This window comes from Gadus macrocephalus, chromosome 16, assembly GCF_031168955.1.
Source record: "Gadus macrocephalus chromosome 16, ASM3116895v1".
Taxonomy (NCBI): domain Eukaryota; kingdom Metazoa; phylum Chordata; class Actinopteri; order Gadiformes; family Gadidae; genus Gadus; species Gadus macrocephalus.
This window is the reverse complement of record NC_082397.1, coordinates 19306090-19326474: the sequence shown is the minus strand read 5'-3', so window position 1 is coordinate 19326474 and position 20385 is coordinate 19306090. Positions and strand designations below refer to the sequence as shown.

At 38.9% G+C, this 20385-nt stretch overlaps 1 protein-coding gene and 1 long non-coding RNA gene across 5 annotated transcripts in view; one reads left to right on the top strand and one right to left on the bottom strand.

Moving 5' to 3' along the window:
• The window catches only part of nf1a (neurofibromin 1a), a 70200-nt gene extending 50380 nt beyond the window's left edge, over positions 1 to 19820 (top strand). For 3 of the 4 annotated variants that reach the window (XM_060075181.1, XM_060075182.1, XM_060075180.1), the window contains 22 exons: positions 2088 to 2520; positions 3426 to 3766; positions 4474 to 4676; positions 5329 to 5522; positions 5771 to 5911; positions 7192 to 7471; positions 7831 to 8045; positions 8184 to 8245; positions 8333 to 8474; positions 8632 to 8733; positions 9822 to 9962; positions 10245 to 10371; positions 10664 to 10795; positions 10918 to 11053; positions 11959 to 12119; positions 12268 to 12390; positions 12549 to 12667; positions 12762 to 12862; positions 13527 to 13669; positions 13812 to 13858; positions 14531 to 14747; positions 16590 to 19820. In XM_060075181.1, the coding sequence (XP_059931164.1) occupies positions 2088 to 2520; positions 3426 to 3766; positions 4474 to 4676; positions 5329 to 5522; positions 5771 to 5911; positions 7192 to 7471; positions 7831 to 8045; positions 8184 to 8245; positions 8333 to 8474; positions 8632 to 8733; positions 9822 to 9962; positions 10245 to 10371; positions 10664 to 10795; positions 10918 to 11053; positions 11959 to 12119; positions 12268 to 12390; positions 12549 to 12667; positions 12762 to 12862; positions 13527 to 13669; positions 13812 to 13858; positions 14531 to 14747; positions 16590 to 16732 (3703 nt within the window). In that variant the 3' untranslated portion in view covers positions 16733 to 19820. Of the gene's footprint in view, positions 1 to 2087; positions 2521 to 3425; positions 3767 to 4473; positions 4677 to 5328; positions 5523 to 5770; positions 5912 to 7191; positions 7472 to 7830; positions 8046 to 8183; positions 8246 to 8332; positions 8475 to 8631; positions 8734 to 8825; positions 9781 to 9821; positions 9963 to 10244; positions 10372 to 10663; positions 10796 to 10917; positions 11054 to 11958; positions 12120 to 12267; positions 12391 to 12548; positions 12668 to 12761; positions 12863 to 13526; positions 13670 to 13811; positions 13859 to 14530; positions 14748 to 16589 lie in introns of those variants that run through there. The other variant, XM_060075183.1, reaches the window with a different exon arrangement.
• On the bottom strand, positions 262 to 6504 carry LOC132474466 (uncharacterized). Its single transcript, XR_009529661.1, has 3 exons — positions 6134 to 6504; positions 1853 to 1973; positions 262 to 1765 (listed from the first exon to the last, which is right to left on the bottom strand). It is a non-coding gene; the product is annotated as an uncharacterized LOC132474466 (long non-coding RNA).
• Positions 19821 to 20385: the final 565 nt, after the last annotated feature.

Here is a 20385-nt window from a genome sequence, read left to right as displayed (position 1 = left end):
TTATGCCCAAACCAGACCTACGGGTAATTAGGCTACGTCAGACCAACCCTTTTTAGATTTGCGCCGGGCGCAAGAGTCATTTATGCGCCGGTAAAATAGCAACATCGCCATAGAACCGCCCACAAAGCTACTTGCGCTTCTCACTTGCGTTTCAGACCGTTAAAATAGGGCCCATAATGTCTGTCGATTTTACTGTACATTGAACTTTTTAAATAAAACCACTGCTGCAAATTACACAATATTTGGTACACAAATGGCTGATTAAAAGTTATGTAAAGACTTTTTATTTCAAAAGAATTGCAGATGAATACCAACATTTTGCTAGGTTCAAAACAATCACAATTCCACTTGACAATGAGCCAGGACCTGTAATCTAAGTAGGCACATAGAACTCATTTTATTTTACAATTCCATAATTGAATAAAGATTTTATAATATAAATTCATCTCATTTCATCACAACACGTAGTCCTGGCCTACAGGAAAGAGCAGTTTATATGTTGACTGTATCCAATGTTGTGTTGGTCACACATCCAGAAACACCAACATGTCAATTTCAGGAAGAATATATTTCAATGGGATTCCCCTCTACATGCTCTGACCCTACCCTGGAGATGTGCTTCTTTTGTGGGGAGAAATTAGCCAACAGTTGCATGAAGCACGTTGCATGTTCTCACTAAATTGTGCACCCTTTTAATGTAAAAAAATTCTCCCAAAAATGTTTTGTGCTGGTGAAGGGGGTACAGGGCTTAAAAAATATATCGGAATATATTAAATATATTAAAAAATATATCTTTTTTTTTTTTTTAAAGAATACGTTTGAGAACCACTGCTCTATGGAATATAAGCAAAGCCACAAATGAATTAGTTTGCATTAGTCGTCACAATTGGTTTTACATTGATTTCTATGTAAAGAGTTATATTTCTGTATAATTTGAATATATCTATACTGAAAAAAGGTAGTCAACTTTAACATTGAGTAAGCTAAAATTAGCTGCCAGAGTAGTGGCTTAGCCATGTAAGGGAAGAAGGCTGAGAGAAATGCATACTTTTTTAAATTAAGATCAAGGTCATGATTTCATAAGCAGTTGCAATCTTATCTTGGTTTGTGTGGTTAAGCATTTTCAATGTTGATCTACACAACCCATTTAAACTACCAAGGGTGTGTTCTCTAGATCCTTGGAATCCCGACGTGCATCACTCATGCTGGATATCTGCATTTGCTCGGCCACTTCAGGGTCACATGCTGCCCTTTTTCCACCTTGCTCAAGCTCTTTCTCCCGTTGTGTGTTCACCTTGTCCTCTGTGGTATCAATCTCGATGAATGGCCTCATCTCTTCAAGCACTATGCTAGCATCACATGGCCCCTCCAGCCCTCCTGCTTCAGGTGGGCTAGAACCCCAGTAGTCTGAACTGCTCACCAAGTCCATTTTGCTGTGTGAAGGCCGAAGAGCACCTATCCGTTTCTGTAGGCCGCGTACTTGACATGCCAGTACCAGGGTAGAGACTAGCAGACAAAGGATTACCCCCACAGCTGAGCCAATAGCTACCATTGCCATCTTGTTGTCAATCAGACAATCTGCAACTGTGACATTGGTAGTACTATTAGAGTCTAAGGAAGGATAAAAGGTACCCATTGGATCTTGGTTATCAATAGTGGATGAAAAGCCTGTTAAAGGAACTTGAACTGTTGTGGTAAAAAACAATGGCAGGTTGTTCAGCAGTAGAAATGAGTAGATCAAGGTTGTAGAACTCTCCATTGTGCTCTGGCATAAAGAAAGGAATTTGTGTATTATTATTTGAAGTCAAATGCATTGCAAGCCCCATCATTTTATAAAATGTAATATAAATACCTTCTTCAGCAGAACCTTCCTCAATTATGTGCGCTCCTGGCCGATCGTGGGTCCAAAGTTCATAAGATGCTGTGAACACGCTTCATGGACACTCTCAGGCTGATTCAGTGTTTCTTCAGGCCTGTGTTAACAAAATAACAAATAAAAAAATATGAGGGGATATAAAAAAATACGCATTCTGCTTTTGTTTAATTTAGCTGACCCATGATTTTGTCTGCCCTTCTTTGCCCTTCAGGTTCAAGACCGGACAGATCAATGGAGACCTCCTCATATACCATGTCCTGCTCACCCTCAAACCCTACTATGCTAAGCCTTATGAGATTGTGGTGGATCTGACGCATGTTGGGCCCAGCAATCGCTTCAAGACAGACTTCCTCTCCAAGTGGTTTGTTGTGTTTCCAGGCTTTGCCTATGAGAATGTTGCAGCTGTCTTTGTCTACAACTGTAATACCTGGGTACGGGAGTACACAAAGTACCATGAGCGACTTCTGACTGGTCTTAAAGGCAGCAAGCGGCTACAGTTCATTGACTCTCCAGCCAGGCTGGCTGAGCACATTGAGCCTGACCAGCAGAAACTTCCAGCAGCCACACTGGCACTGGAGGAAGATCTCAAAGTGTTCCATAATGCACTGAAGCTGGCCCACAAAGACACCAAAGTCTCAATCAAGGTAATTAGGGAGCTTTCATTGTTTGTGTCTGATATAGATATTTTTCGCTGTTTTTTTTTACTATCACTACTCAATCATGAATCCAATTTGTCCATACTTACTATCCATTCATTGCCATTGCATATAATGACTTGGTTTGCATAGTTACAAAATCAGGCTTATCATTACCATTCCACCGATATGCAAAGTTAATCCTGAAATGATATCGCACTTATTTGAAGCTACTTGGCTCTTGAAAGTGTACATCTGTTTCTATATTTACATGAAACTACTGTGGGTAGTTTCTGCTATGCTTTCTTAAACAGAGCTAGGGCTTGCCCCAATACATCTTTTCAAGCTTCTCATAGTCCTTATGTTTCCTATAGCTATTCATTTTAAAATGTATTGAAAAAAATTGGCACGTTTATGGATAGATGAATTAAGTTTTCAAACACCTTCACCTCTCTATAGAGGTGTAGGTGTCATCAATCAAACCGTCTAGGCCTAGACTGTACATTTATTTTACATACTTGCATACATTTTATTTGATATACTATAGGACTAGATGGTTTGATTGATGACAACTAATGATATACATTTTTAAAGCACTTTGCATGATTAGGCCCACAGGCTAACCACCTGTGCTGTATGCTAAGTAATTAAACTATTCACATTTCCTAAAATGTTCCTTAAGATTTTTAAGTGATATATGAAGCGATCTGCCCCCATGGTATGCAATTTTCTGCTGACAATTTTGGCACTTAGTTTAAAGTGCTCCCATAATGCCGATTTCTTCATCTCAAGCATAACGGAAGGTGGCAACATAATGTCCCATACCAAACTTGCTAAGGATAATTTGGTTAATGAAATATTTGAGCCCAATTCAAAAATGAACACAATAATAATCCATTTTGTCCATTTGTCAGGTGGGCTCCACAGCCGTGCAGGTCACCTCCGCAGAGAGAACTCGTGTCCTGGGCCAACCTGTGTTCCTCAACGATGTCTACTACGCCTCAGAGATTGAGGAGATCTGCCTGGTGGATGAGAGTCAGTTCACTCTCACCATGGCCAACCAGGGCACCCCGCTGACCTTCATGCACCAGGAGTGTGATGCCATTGTGCAGTCAATCATCCACATACGCACACGGTGGGAGCTGTCGCAGCCTGATTCCATCCCCCAGCACACAAAGATCAGACCCAAAGATGTCCCAGGCACTCTGCTCAACATCGCTCTCCTGAATCTGGGCAGCTCTGACCCCAGCCTAAGGTCAGTCACATAAAGATGATGTTGGTCTACTGGAAAGGGGCTGTGAACCATATCTGTTTTTATATTTATTTTTGTAAACTTAGAATGTCTTATGGTCTTTAACATAGTAAACTATGCCATTTTATCACTGTTGCTGAAATAAGACCATAATTCAGAGAAAACAGGAGTAATATCCTATTTTTTAGCCTGTCGCCAGCAACCCATTTTTAAACGTTATACTCTGCTCCAAAAGCAGGTTATTTTCTGATGTCAAAGTGCCTTTTTTATTATTGTCTTCGACGTCATGACGAAGTGACAGCTGGCAGTAAGGTGTGTTTGGATGTGTGGAGCTCTGTCTGGGCAGTGGTTGATGTCCAAGAGAGGCTTGTGCGTCTCGGACACATAGTGTACCACTCCCGCCTAGAGCTCTCAGATCGTACTGCCTTTTTTTTTTATCTCATAGTGGTCACAAGATATAATTTTGTATACACAATTAAAAATGTTATGAACAAAAACTGTTTGTGAAAATAACAATGTCTAAATATATTTGCGTCTATATACGCATGCATTTATGTGCACCTATTTTTTTAAATTTTATATATTGATATAAATAACTAATTTTGTTAAAGCATTGCATAATAATGATTTTGGGGTGTTTCCTTTCAAGGGTCATCTGCTGGCCTGTATTAATTACAACCATTTTTTTTGTGTTTCACTTTGTCTAACAGATCTGCAGCCTACAATTTGCTGTGTGCTTTGACCTGCACCTTCAACCTGAAGATTGAAGGCCAGCTGCTGGAGACGTCAGGCCTTTGTATTCCAGCCAATAACACCCTCTTCATCGTGTCCATCAGTAAAACCCTGGCAGCCAATGAGCCTCATCTGACATTGGAATTCCTTGAGGAGTGTATATCGGGCTTCAGCAAGTCCAGTAAGTAAAAGAGGATCATGTTTGATTTGAGTATATTATCACTTTCTGAATGTAACAAAATGGACACAATTGACCCCACCAAAATTATCGAAGCAGCTGTTACCATTTACCCTACAAATTGTAGGCAGGGAAAACATTAACATTATCACCTAACCCTAACCCTATTATCACGTTAAAATATAAAACAAAATAATAATCTTTGCGTACATATAAACAGACAAATCACAACTAAGTGGGCTTTGTTTGCCAATGAAAACCACATCTTGGGAAACTAAGGTTGTGTTTGATGGATAGATTTGTAACTTGTGATGCATATTACTAGGTCCATCAATACAGCGTGGTGGTACTGGGTACCTAGTCAATCTCCATTGATAAAAAAAACCAAACAAGCATGGGTACTCAAGATATGGTCGTTTGGTCGTCCGAACCCTGGCTTTGCTTAGATGAAACTTGCCCTCAGAACGGCACTGCCTATTTTTGGCTACCCGGTCGGTTAGCCACAGCATGTTGGGAATGCATCTGCATGCTTTGTTTGTAAACCCATGGATTTAGTTTTTTCTTGTAGTTGACCTTCCTCTGAGGTGGCTCTTAATATTGTATCAAGTATTCTAAAATATGAATGAACACTTTGTTTTCCTCATTTGCCTCTCAGGTATAGAGCTCAAGCACCTGTGTCTGGAGTACATGACACCATGGCTTTTGAACCTGGTGCGCTTCTGTAAGCACACCGACGACGCCAAGCGGCAGCGAGTCACGGCCATCCTGGACAAGCTCATCACCATGACCATCAACGAGAAGCAGATGTACCCGTCCATTCAGGCAAAGATTTGGGGGAGTTTGGGACAGGTAAGGTTTGAACACTTTCCGTTATGTACACTGTAGCATCAAACGGAAGCTAGCCATTGGCAGGTCCTATGGGAGTGGGATTGTTTAACAGAAGATTATTATTAGGATTTTGAATCTGAAACACGTAATACAAAGTTATGTTGGCTGTATTAGTAAACATCACCTTTTGTTGGATAAGTCACATTATGAATGAATTTGAAAGTGTTTTAGCATGTGAATATGCTTATTGACCATTTCTTTGCTCTTAGATAACTGACCTGCTGGATGTGGTCTTGGACAGCTTTATTAAGACCAGTGCTACAGGGGGCTTGGGCTCTATCAAGGCTGAAGTCATGGCTGATACTGCAGTGGCCCTTGCTTCAGGGAATGTTAAACTGGTCTCAAGCAAGGTGAGAAAATAGCCTTTTTTTTTCTCTCCTGAGAGATGTGTAAATTATTTTCTAAAGAAAACGTCTGTTTATAAAATAGAATCATGCATCAATATAATCCAGAATAAAGGCTGCACAAATTACAAGGAATGAAATTGTTTCAATAAAACAAAGTCTATCACACATCAATCAACCACACATTGGCATCACATGTATACAAAAACATTTGAATAATACACTTACCCCTTCAAGGAAACACTGCCAGAATATTACATTTGAGATGTCAGTTTCTGACTTAATATATCCAAAGTAGCAAAGTAATGGTCCGTTATTTATTTAGTGTGCTCATCAGACCAATTCACCCTCCAACTGAGCTAAATCTCCACAATGGAACAGACATACAAAACAAAAGCCTGGCCCTTGCCTCTGTTATTGCGTATAGCAATCTTGGTGAATGGGAGGCATTGTGAAGATGGTTTGCTAAATATCACATGTAGCTCAAGTGTTATTTGAGTTGCTGAATTTATTGGTTATTGGCTTTTGATTTTACATTAACTAATGACATGCTGAAGGTATTTTACAAGATGCATTGGTTCTTACTTTAACGTCTGTTTTGATCAAATGTACCAGCCACAACTGATGTCATGGCAGACAAACGGAGACAACACAATGGGTCCTTGTTTCTTTTTGTCCTTATGTCACCCTAACCTAGAATTTATCGTCATAGAATTGCTATATTCCCTTAATGTATCATACCATCCAAAATCAATTCTGGCAATATTTCCTTGTACTACTAGTACTACCACTACAATAAATAATAATTAAATCGTTTTGGATTATTTTTAAAATTTAAGCTTGTATTTGTAAACCTAGTTATAAATGTAGTAATAAATAAAATATTTAATATAGATTTGTATTATTTAACATATCATTAAAAAAAGATTTCATGGATCTGCTCTTTATACGCAGTTTAAAGGCTAGTGTTATTATTTCTAATAACAGCATGAGAACACGCAATGCGATTTAATCAACAAAATCCCTATATGTTTGTTTGGTATTGAAAAATATCCCTTGAAATAAACAGTTGGGGCAAGATGCTTATATGACTTGTTTGATGTGTTTTTGTGTAAGATGAAACATTTTAAGAAGGACTAAGGCTTTCTCTTGTTGCACTGAGGTTGTCGAAGATACAATAATAAAATATGTATATATATTACAATTTGAGGAAGTGGTTTAAAAGTTGTCCTAAATCGTTGATCCTCAATTGAATAACATTTACTGGCTACTCCCTCTTTCTCTAGGTCATCAGTCGAATGTGCAAGATCATCGATAAGACCTGCCTGTCCCCCACACCTACACTTGAGCAGCACCTCATGTGGGATGACATCGCCATCCTGGCGCGTTACATGTTGATGCTGTCGTTCAACAACTCTCTGGACGTGGCTGCCCATCTGCCCTACCTCTTTCATGTAGTGACGCTGCTGGTGGCCACTGGACCTCTCTCCCTCCGGGCCTCAACGCATGGGCTGGTCATCAACATCATTCACTCTCTCTGCACATGTTCCCAGCTCAACTTCAGTGGTGAGGCTGCAGTCCCTGACTCTTCCCTGAGCTCAATTCCGCAATCTCGAAGACTTATTTTCTTTCAAAGGCTTCTTGTTTTCCTTTTCATTTATTATTTTATTAAGTAGCGTTGTTGTTCTGCCTAAAAGTCTAAACCTAGTGTGTAGCAGTTGATTGTTTGTGTTTCTTGTTACTTTAGAGTTGATTAGTTAATGTTTTATTTACTAATAAACTCTCAAACCACATTGGGAAGACTAATGATATAAATGCCAAAAGAAAAATATATACAAAGGACTATCAAATCTCATAAATTCTCTGTAAAAACAATGGTTAAAATATGTACTTTGTTTTCTGATGATTTCTCTCTAATCTTTCAGAGGAGACGAAGCAGGTGCTGCGACTCAGTCTAACTGAGTTCAGTCTGCCGAAGTTCTATCTGCTGTTCGGCATCAGCAAGGTGAAGTCGGCGGCAGTCATTGCGTTTCGCTCCAGTTACCGTGACCGCTCCTTTTCCCCAGGCTCCTATGAGAGAGAGACATTTGCCTTGTCTTCTCTCGAGACGGTCACTGAGGCCCTGCTTGAAATCATGGAGGTTTGTGTTACATTTACAAACATCACAAGTTGGGTCTTTCCCTATCTTTATTGAGCTCCTTGCAATTTCCTTTTGATGCATTGGTCAGTGTACTTTAAGCTGCTTTTCTTAATATTTATTATTCAATCTCTTCACCAGGCATGCATGAGGGACATCCCAGGCTGCAAATGGCTTGACCAGTGGACAGAGCTGGCACAGAAGTATGGACTGCTACAATATTTTTGTATTTGTTGAATTTGTTTACACGGCCTGAGAATAACGTGTGTGTGTGTGTGTGTTTTGGCCAGGTTTGCCTTTCAATACAATCCATCTCTGCAGCCAAGGGCTCTGGTTGTGTTTGGTTGCATCAGCAAAACGGTGACCCATGGTCAGATCAAACAAATAATTCGCATCCTCAGTAAGGCCAGCCCATTGCTTAGCATAGACCGGGTGAGTCTTCTCACATTACCTCATTATCCTGTGCCAAACAGAATACAGATGGTGTTCAATAAATTGCTGTTAATAACTTGCCTTCAACCAGAGTTCATACGGAAACAATAACCACTTGCTTGATGTCCTTCTTTTCTTTAATAAAATGTTTATCTAGGGTCTGGAGAGCTGTCTGAAGGGGCCAGATAATTACAACAGCCAAGTTCTAATAGAAGCTACAGTCATTGCATTGACAAAGCTACAACCACTGCTCTGCAAGGTATGGCAAATGCATTACAATCAAAGCCAGTCCAACAATTTGTTAATTTTATAATGTATCATCAACAATGTATGGTTAAATTCTGTTGTCAGATGCCCCCATTGGTTTACACTAAGGCCCCGTCCACACAGAGCCGTTCTTGTGCGTTTGAGCCGACCGTCCAGACGGATCCAGCAGATACGGTGCCCGAAAACGCACTTTTCTGAAACCAGGTCCCAGGGTGGATTAAAATAAAAACTGGCCTATGCGGTTTCGTGTTAGGATTCGTGTGGACGCCTGAAACGCAAACCATGACGTCATTGCCCCAACCCTCGACCCTCTAGCCTTAGGGATTGGCTAGCCCACGGCGTCTCAGAACGACAACAACAATGATGGTGGACTACATGCTTGTGATGATTCTGCAGCAGATAATGTTGAGTTGCTAGGGCAGTATTTAATGTTGCTCCGCTACCAAAATAAGCTAAAAAGGATTACGGACAGACACATACACCAAATCTATTTAGAAGAGAAGAAGCTGAAAGAGCTGTTCTTGTTACTTGTTCTTCTCAGACTGTATGTTTGTAAAACAGCGCGCAGGCTTTATGCCCATGCTCGCCTCTTCCCTTAAGGGCCTGAATGTATACTACAACGTTTCTACAGCTCGATGCAGTTTTGCAATGAATCCGTCTTTACGGAGATAAACCTGAAACGCATCAAAGGAAAATGTATTGTTTTTCGCCCGGGTGGACGGGGCCTAAGAGCGAATGTTCAAAGAAAGTTTAAAGTGGCAGCTTCTCAACATGCACGGTGCTAATGGGGATCTTTAACTTTTTATCTTGAAACAAAATAATGAAGAAATTAAAATAGAACTATGACAATGATGGGAGCAGAAACACACACAAGATACTCTACAGGCCCTCTACAGCCTTCAATTCACAGCCATTCAATTGCATGTCAGAAATGTAGGTCTACACGGTTGGTAGAAATCAATATGATACGTTGGCTTTAGAATTCAATGAAGACAAAAAATCCATGTGGTTAACTTTGCTGAGTGGGGGTTAAGGATAAATGTTAACCATTGTTTGTCCTTCTTTGTTTTTCTGTACTAGGAGTCTCCCATGCACAAGGCTCTGTTCTGGGTCGCTGTGGCTGTGCTGCAGCTGGATGAGGTCAATCTTTATTCTGCTGGAACAGCCCTACTCGAGCAGAACCTTCACACCCTGGACACATTGCGTGTCTTCAATGACAAGGTAGCGAGCAGAAGTACATACACCACCAGGTGTAACTCTAATAAGCCATTACAAGCCATTTCCAAAAGTGACTCTATGACGGAGCGTACCCCCGGATGTATCAGTCTATGCAGACCACTGAACAGGCTGGCTGGTTGATCAATGGCAATCTCACATTACACTGGGGGGGTCGTTAAAAACTAATGCTATAACTTAATGTGAATTGCATAGCTGTGTTTGTGACAGATAAATTCTGGGAAGCCTTTTAATTTTTCCTTTTCCCTTTTTTTTCTGACTAACCAGAGTCCAGAGGAAGTGTTCATGGAAATAAGGCATCCTTTAGAGTGGCACTGTAAGCAGATGGATCACTTTGTGGGATTGACTTTCAGCTCCAACTTCAATTTTGCACTGGTGGGCCATCTACTCAAAGGTAAAGTGTGTGCGTGTGTGTGTGTGTTCGTATAATTCATTTTATAATATTTAATGACCATTTTTTATCTTATCCCCTGTGATAATTGATTGTGGGATTATCACTTGAACACTTCCAACGATGACTCATCTACCTTATTTAAACTAATATTTCTCCCAGTTTGCATATTTTGCTTAAAATCCACTTACCCACAATCGAATAAATGCAAAAAGATTGCAGTCTGCATTTCTTCGTTTTTAGTACAGCCTTAAGAGAAAACAAAAAAAATCAAATTGTATGTTCTATCTTTTAGGTTATAGGCATCCATCCCCCACCACAGTTGCAAGAACAGTCCGCATACTTCACACACTTCTGGCGCTCATCAGCAAGCATTTGAAATGTGACAAGTTTGAAGTAAACACCCAAAGTGTTGCCTATTTGGCTGGTATGTATACACTTTTGTTCATTCATACCAATGTGCTAATATCTATGATGTAATGATAATTTCAAATTAACCGTTTTTTCAAATGCATCATTTTTTTTATATTTTTTTATATTTTATATTAGCTCTGCTGACAGTCTCTGAGGAAGTCCGAAGCCGCTGCAGCCTTAAGCACAGGAAGTCATTGCTGCTCTCTGGCCTCTCCATGGACACTGTCCCAATGGAAACCTATTCAAGCCACTTGGCTGAACCCAGCTGCAGGTAGGCCAACGTATAGTGCAAACTTTTTAAAGGGTTGAATTTTTTCTTAAGTAGTGAAAATTCCTCCAGCAGACATATCAGGGTTTCGATTAGCCAACAATTACCGTCCATTTGCCGGCTAGAAATACAATTGGCCGGTAAATATTTATCTTGGCCGGGAAATATTTATTTTATTTATAAATTATGGTAACCCAACATTGCAATACGAAAATACATAACAATTAAAATCAGATTTTATGTTTTTTATGGGCATACATTGAAGAATTGTCAGTGAGAATGCATTATAATGCATAGACCTACCCTTCTGTGACAAACTCAACAATCACACAAAGCTCTTGGTCGCAGTAGACTACAGTAATGGCGAAACCGAAAGAGAAATTCTTAGAGAAACCCACTGCTAAGTTAATATGGTAAGAAATTTGTGAAGAGGAACATGGGAAATGTTGAGGCAAAAGAAAAATGATGACAAACTAATCTTTCAGGCTGAAGTGACTGGAGATATTGACATAACTTCTTTTTTTTTATAGTCCTTTTATACTAAACTCTATTGTACATTGAGATTTTTCCCACATCAATGAAATGATTACAAATCTTGAAGCTAATTTTAAGTTCTAAGAAGGAGGCGAGCTGTTACTTCTCACACCTACTTTGTGTTATATTTTTATGCAAGTACGTGTGGTGTGTTATGAATGTTTTTGTGTATGAAATGGGTCTCCTCAAGTGTCCCGAGAAGCTTAACCCTCTCTTAGACGTTGTCGTCTTCAGAGCTAAACGTGTCAGAGCTAAAACGTGCAATAATGCATCTGCTAAAAATGTTAGTCAATTTCGTTAACGCTAAAAAAATGATTTTTTTTGCTGAAGGTTAGAAGGCATTTTTGCAAGCTCACTTTGTGCATTCTCTCCAGAACCTTGCGGGAAAATCAGCCGTGGACTTCACCAAAGGTATCGGAGCGCTACCTCACCGCACACCACTATCCCACCGTCGGCCAAATCAGCCCCCGCACACGGAAGTCCATGAGCCTGGATATGGGCCAACCTTCACAGGCCAACACCAAGAAACTCCTTGGTAGGACTCCCCTTTCGCATGGGTTAACTAATGTTGTTTCTTGTGCAAGAATTTTATATATTGAACTAAATAATATAAGGAATGATGCAGTATTGTGCAAGTGCTAGCTTGGTTTTTATGGCTCTCATTTATCTTATTGCATATGTAGGTACGAGAAAGAGCTTTGATCATCTAATATCGGATTCTAAAGCGCCAAAGAGGCCTGAAATGGAGTCCGGCATGACTACCCCACCAAAGATGAGGCGCGTGGCGGAAACCGACTACGAGATAGGTAGGGAGAGATAAGAAATGTTCTATAATTTTCAGTAGATTAGACTAAGAAAAAAAGAAATACGGTTCCTACTTTCAATTTTGGGCTGCATTTGTCAATTAATTCTTTTTGTGATGAACACATTTCCCATCTCCATTTTCATCACCCAACTCATGCAGAGACTCAAAGAATGGGCAACTCTCACCTCCGCAAGGTCTCTGTGTCAGAGTCTAACGTCCTGTTGGATGAGGAGGTGTTGACTGATCCAAAAATTCAGGCTCTGCTTCTCACTGTGTTGGTGAGTTTGCAAACATCACCAAGTTTAGCATGATTTTATTTCATTTGATTAGTGTGACTTGATTCTGTAATGTAACAATATACTGCTTTTCCAGGCCACCCAAGTCAAATACAGTACTGATGACTTTGACCAACGTATATTATACGAATACCTAGCCGAGGCAAGCGTTGTCTTCCCAAAGGTCTTTCCTGTGGTGTAAGTAACTGTACTAAAAGTATATCATTCAATAACGAAATTCATCCATAAGATGAAAGGGCTGTATGGGGTGAGTTGCTTTCAGCTGTGAAATTGTTTGGCATGTTAAAGTCCTTTAAGATGCTCTTATAGGCGTAAATTTACTTCAGTGATGGACTGGTATGCCAGGTCATAAAGGAAAGATAAAGTTGACTTTAGAAATGTATGTACTGTAGTAACTTATGTTTCCTTGAATCAATCTTTCATTTTCATACTTATAAATGTGAGACTAAATACAAGCAAGATGTAAAGAATTAAGAACATGTTTTTTATCATTGGTCTACACTTAAATATACATTTCGATCATTTATTTTACTGTTTTAATAGCTAGTACTCTATAGAAATTTTTTGGTGTCAGTCTTTGAACAACTGAAGGCCGTGCACATAAGGGGAAAGCGATTACTGAATGTTTAGAGAAGTTCTTCCTAATGTAATCTGGGCTGCCCTTTCTCAATAAAGAACCATAATCTCATGCATCCTAATTTAGGAGCAGTTCCTATTTTTGGGGACTATGGGATAAACTGGCTTAAAATGCTTTGTTTGGCAGCTTTCTTATGATTTGAATTCAAGCATGGATATGAACAATAACTAATATTTATATCATTTTCTTGAATATCTTTCTCAGCCACAACCTTCTGGACTCAAAGATCAACACGTTGCTGTCCATGTGCCAGGACACCAACCTTTTGAACCCGGTGCACGGCATCGTCCAGAATGTAGTCTACCACGAAGAGTCGCCGCCACAGTACCAGCCCTCTTATCTACAAAGTACATTATTTTCTGAACATATTCGTAGAACCATTGTTATAATGAATTGATTGTTATGCCCATTTTTGGTGATTTGGTTACAACATCCAAATAATTTGTTTGTTTCTTTCCTCTCCTCACCCATCTTTCTGCTATTTGACAGGCTTTGGCTTTAATGGACTCTGGAGGTTTGCCGGCCCCTTCTCTAAGGTATGAATCATGACCCTACAGTCTTATTTATTTAATTTAAAGAATCTGAAATGTAGTCACCGTTCAGAAAACACTTCCCATGCGGACATTATGGGTCTTGGAGGGAAAATATTCAGCATGTTAAATAAGGCTGCGATGCCAAATTTCAGTTTTTTTATAAAGCGGGTTGGGGGGCATGGCCGTTTAGGTATGACAACAAGTTATATCGCCCCCTTATCAGAGCAACCAACCTTTTTGGGGAAGTCGTTACTACACGTGCATTTCATTTGACGAATCTCAGGGGTTTATATTTTAAATCATATTCATCAATAGTATAGTTTACTTTTATATTTTTAAAAGTATACACAATTTAAAATAATTATTTGATTGGGGCACTGTACTGCACTGTTTTTTAAGCAAAGTAGATAAGTTGATAATTACATAAAATGAACACAAAATAAGAAACGGAATAGTCTGTCTTGCTTTGCAAACACACTTATTCCACAATATTCGTCATAAAACATGTTCAGCAGCATGGTTAAATATATATATGCATAACATATAATATTACTACATGGAGCAGTGCAAAATAATTAATCTACAAAAATGTTAAATGTTAAAAATATTATAAATATTTTCTTCATATATCTTCATATGAAATACCTTGGTGTTAATCACTACATCATTTTGCAGCAAACCCAGATACCGGACTATGCAGAGCTGATTGTCAAGTTTCTGGAGGCCTTGGTTGAAAGCTACCTGCCCACAGCCGAAGAGGAGCGCAGCGAAGAACAGTTGCGCACGCCGACCTCCCCTTACCCACCCTCCAGTCAGTGTCAGCTCAGCATCACAGCAAACCTCAACCTGTCCAACTCCATGACCTCCCTGGCTACATCGCAACACTCACCAGGTCCGTGTATGCATATCCATTTGGAAACAATCTCATTAATGCAGTCCTCTCTACTATTAGTTCAATAGTAAAGAGGTTAGTGCTTTGTGTTTTTAAATAGATATATTAGGACTAGGTCATAATCATGGCTTTAACAAAAATTAAACTTAACGGCTCAATATTTTTTGACACCTTTTTCGATAGCCGCAACTTTCCCCCTAGACATTTATTTTCAATGAGAAACCTAGCAAACACAGGAGCCTGACAATGTTGTCCGGAACAATTTCGCAGCTGAACTCCATTTCTGTAGGCACTTCTACGTCCCACAGAGATATACATGTGTTAGTTAAAATGGAGTGTTAGAGGGGAGAAGTTAATCAAATCGCACATTAAGTATCCGCTATGAGTTTCATTTCCATATGACATTAACTGTTCCTGCAACACTGCATATTACATTTTGGTAATGTTTCTATGGCAAGAAGCCTGGTAAATCCAGCATGCACTTCGGCTTTGCGGGCTAAAGGTGTTGCCTTCATCTCATCTTGCAGAGGCACACCATCTTGCAGAGGCATAGCCTCGTTCTAAGAGGAAACGGCCAGGTTGAATTGGTCAATGTTAACCCGCCCGATATGGTCTGTTCTGGCAGCAGAAAGCCCAGATATGATGGATGTATCTAGATTCCGACATGCCATCCGTGAGCGATTCCATGGATATCCCTTTTCTCTTTGTGCATAAACTTGCTATCTTCAGCAGGGCTCCAGACTAACTTTTTCCTTGGGTGCACTGGTGCGCCTACATTTTTTATTTGGGTGCACCAGCACGTATTTATGGTGCACCCAAGTTTTGAGTTGTTGAGGGGGGGGGGGGGGGGGGGGACCGTCGTTGCACCGTCGATATTTACGCCATTGATTAATAATATATGCCTTAAATAAATGCCGAATCGGTATCTCTCATAAAGAATATCGTCAGACAATGCCAAGGGATCGGTTCTGTCCCGAAAAACTCTCTGTCTCCGGAGAGACGCCTGTACGATAAGTGCACCGAGGTCCATGGGAACACCCACAAATGGTGACGCCATTATCGGAGGAGGGGCTAGGAAGCTGCGCACGCCGACAAAGTAGCCGATCTCCGGGTAGACTCGCTGAAAAGCTGCTCCCGACCAGGTTTGGTTGCGAGCGTAAGTCACCAATGGTGATACAGCGACGCAATCGAGCTTCGTAGTACAGGCCCCTGGATTGGGCTTTGCGTGTTTGTTTACCGGCGTTGCTATTGTTACCGGTCTTGCGTGTTCCAACGCTTTATTAGGTATCTAATAAATCGCTGTCTAATCAATACTTCATTCACGGCCTCTTCCGTGGTTATTACAATATTATGAATAGACTGCTCTGCTCTGTAAAAAAGATAAATAATAATAATTATACCAGATACATTTTCAGTCGCACCGGTGCGCCCAAATAAAATATTTGGTCGCACTACCCCGAATTCTAGGCGCATGTGCGCCCAAATTAGGCGCACTCTGGAGCCCTGTTCAGCGATGGCTGCATACCAAAATGTTCACGTAGTATTGTCTACAACTCTTAAGACATTGAGTTTTTCCCCGAAAGTGACAATTCAGGCTTTGAGAACGCACCACTGGCTAAACTTAAGCTGGCGTTGCAATCTCTAGTCACCAGCTCTCTAATCCTGCCGTTGTTCTCACAAAGAGACAGTTTAAATTGTATCGCTATGTGGCATATTGTAGATGTGTAAACATCACGATTATTAATAAATAAATAAACATTATGTAAAACTCTCCTCTGTGCATGGGTCTTTGTTTGTCCACATGTTGTGCTGATTGTCCACACACCATTGTCCTCCCTCCAGGTGTGGACAAGGAGAATGTGCAGTTGTCTCCGAGCTCGGCCCTTTCAGCTGGAGGACGAATGCGCCATGGCTCAGCCTCCCAGGTGCAGAAGCAGCGCAGTGCTGGCAGCTTCAAGAGGTCGAGCATCAAGAAGATTGTATGAGTGAGCGCGACATAGACAAAACAAGGCCCTCTGAGCTGGGGCCCTCTAAGCCAGACATCATGCTGCACTTCTTATCGTTTTACTGTTTGTTTTTTTGGGGGGGTTGGGAGGGATGGCACCATGTTTTTTATCTGTGTTTGTTTAGCAAAAAGAACATTAAAAGACAGCAGTTTTACTAGTGGTTTAATCAGTTTGGGGGCTTCATTCAAGATCCAGATGGTCACAAGTGCATGGATAGAAATTGTCAACAATTTTGATATTTGAAGGGTGGAATCTGAAAGGAATAAACACTATCAGGGTTCTGGATATAAAGATTGGAACTATATTTGGAACATAGTCTAAATATTTATGTTTCCAATTAGTGTTTGGTGGCTGTTCTGTGCAGTATATACTTTTGCATTAGAAACTCTTTCAAGGCACTATGGAATAATGACATTGACTAGTAGGTGTCACTAAGTGAGAGGTGGATGTGAAATATGATATTGGATCATGACATTGATGTTATGAAGGGCATTTACATTTGTTTGAGAAGGAATTGTTCAAATTCTCACTTTAAACTGTCTAGATTCATTGATCCATTCAGCCTTAAGCAAAATTCAAAGCATCATTATTTTTACTTGCTCATGACCACCTCTACATTTCCAAGTGCAGGCATCTCACCTTTTCTGTACAGAAATGGACCAAATGAGAAATGGGGAGGAATGCGTTTGATGGAATACTAAAACCATCTCCAATCTTGATTTGATTGGATTTTTTGTTAATTAATGTACATATTTTACATAAAAAAAGAATATGTATAACTAGACGGTCGTGGTTCTTTAGATGTTAATGTTTTATCCATGGTGTGCCTTTTGTCAGGACTTTTCAATGTGTATAATTTGTAAAAATGAAAGTTAAACCTCACAGGGGACAAAGAACAGGTACTAATTATTTTGTTGTGCTGTCCATATCACCATGTGTAATAGCTACTAAAGAGCTCTGACATCAATGGTATCTAATGATCGTCAAGTATACAATCATTCATATGCTCTGTTGTGTCTGAAAGTATTTATCCTGTACAGCTAGATAGTACTACAAAACTTTAATCAGTTTGAAACACTTTCCAAAAATGTTAATGTAAAGTTAGTCAATTTATTAACATATAAATTGCATAGCACTCGGGAAAGGTACTAAAGTAAGTGTGTGTGTGTGTGTGTGTGTGTTAAAAACATTTTTTACTGCATATTCTTTTGTTTACAGAGTGACACAGAACATTGTTAATGGGCAATAATCCACACACTTCTACATTTTAGGCAACCACCATTTCAATATTTTTGCAAATACAGGGAAGATCCATTTCAACATGTTAACTTGCAATTATGGTGCAATTTTTTGCGTTGCCTTAGGTTTACTCTAATGTACAATTACTGGTGACTATTGGAACAGTATTGCTATAAGCAACCTCTACATCTCAAGGTTGACCAATATATTGTGTTTAATCTGTTAAAGTTTAAGTTTGAGACAATTTAAATCTGGACTTAGATATAAAGCAGGTCTTGTAACACTCCATGAATTCAGTCAATCCAATAAAATGGCAACAAATCCTAAGGAGATGGTGTAATTTAAACATTTAGCATTTTACTTTTGAAGCAAATTTTAGTTATAAATGTGTCACTCCTTTCTGTGCAGCCAATTATTGTTGTCTTGGTAAAGTTGAGAATATATTTCATTTGTCAGATGCATGTCAACCTTTTAATTTATTACCCACTTTTTGAACGATGTACCATGTGTATTTGAGGTGAAAAAAAAAAAAATCATATTTAAGAGCTGCTTTGGCTGAGTACTGAAAGGGAATGGAGATATCCTTATGAGAAATACTTTTTATTTAAAAATGATTTTAGGTTGGAATAATCATGAAAAGGGAATATAATTGTACAATTAAATTAAAAACTAGAAGTCTCATGAAGAATGAATATATTTGCGACTTACAGTAATGCGGCAAATGGACATCTGATGAAGGCAAAAAAAAGCTTATGCCTTTAAACGTTAAATTTGCCTTAAATCCCCTTGACCGTAAATTGTTGATACATTGTTACAATGTCACGTTTGATTACATTAAGGTAAAAAGACCCAATGTTGTCATTTGGGTAATTTTGGTCTTTGTTGAAGCCCTTTCTTTAAGTCATTAGTCCTGTGTTTTTGCAGTATTTTTGCTGTGCTCATTTACTAACAATCTTAAATGTAGCTATGTCTCTCCTCTATACTTAAATATACAAAATGGTACTGCATTCTAGATTAGTTAGCCGTTTTTCACCCAAATAGGAAATATTTCAGGCCTCGGGTGTAAAACACAAACCCTTGTATCAATATAATTTTAGGTCCATCAATCAAATGAATCGAAATGCTTCATTACAAAATTGAATCGCGATTTATGTTCTATTGCATTGAACGTTACATGATCTAGAAGTGGTTCTTTCCCACATTTCATTGTAGCAGTAAATGACTAGGAAGATTTGCATTTCTTTTTAAATAATTGTATAGATTTCAGACAAAATCAATTCAACTATGTTTTATTCTGCAGCATATTTTAAGTTTGCTAAATCTTCCATGCTTTTATTTGACTTGTAGAATTTCAAGAATTAGGAAGGCGTTAGCGCTTGATCAAGTGGTTGACTTGCACTAATTTTAGTCAGGATTTTGTATAGAAAAACCCCAAATGTGGCATGTTTTATTTGGTGTTATGCAAAATCCAATGTATGTAAAGTATTGGTAAGACTTTTTTGTTTTAAATGCAGTTTGTGTGACAATTGTAAATACTTTGTGTACAATTTGAGATGGTATATTTACTACACTGTACATACATGTGATATTGTATAATTTTTGTTTTTGTAAAGCAGTTAATTTCTGTATAATATACAAATCAAACTATTCCAGTGTTGGTAATAAAATGTTTTGCTCTTGAATATATTTGGAAACTAACAGAATCAGAAAATCTAGACATTTTCTACGTCAAGGTTTATTCGTCTGTGCTTGTGTGTAATACTATGTCGTTTTGGTAATATAATTTACTAGTAGACTAATTAAAATTTAATGAATAGTCAAAAAATAATTTTCTAAAGTTTGTTTGTTTTAAAATTTGTTTGAGTGGTAATGATCGATCAGTGAATGGGAATATCGCTACATTAGTATTAATTTCACTCTTCTTAATTTTTTCTGTAAGAAGGATGATTCTTGTTATTTGTATACAGCTAAGCAGGTTTGGATTGAATTTTCTATAGTCCTGCTGCAGTTTGACTTATCACAAATGTTGTTGAGCCAGGTTAATCAAAAAGTACAACACAGAACCACGCTTGCCAAAGGCTATGGATAGTTTCGGGTGGGAGATTGCATTTAAACTTTCTTATACGTTAGTTGCATTACTAATTAGACAAAAAATAAATTCAATCAAATAATTTATCGATAAATATTGAGTATTCATTTTCCCTATTTTGGAATGGTTATTATTTGGGAAAGTTTCTTCATAATAGTTGACGTCTAGTTGTAGTCAAACTATAGAATACACACACCGGCGGGTAATGAACATATGGTAGGTTGGATTATTCAAATATTAGGGAGAAACTTGCTAAAAATACCAAAATAATTAGAATAAGGAATGGTAAAGCAAGGGAACAATT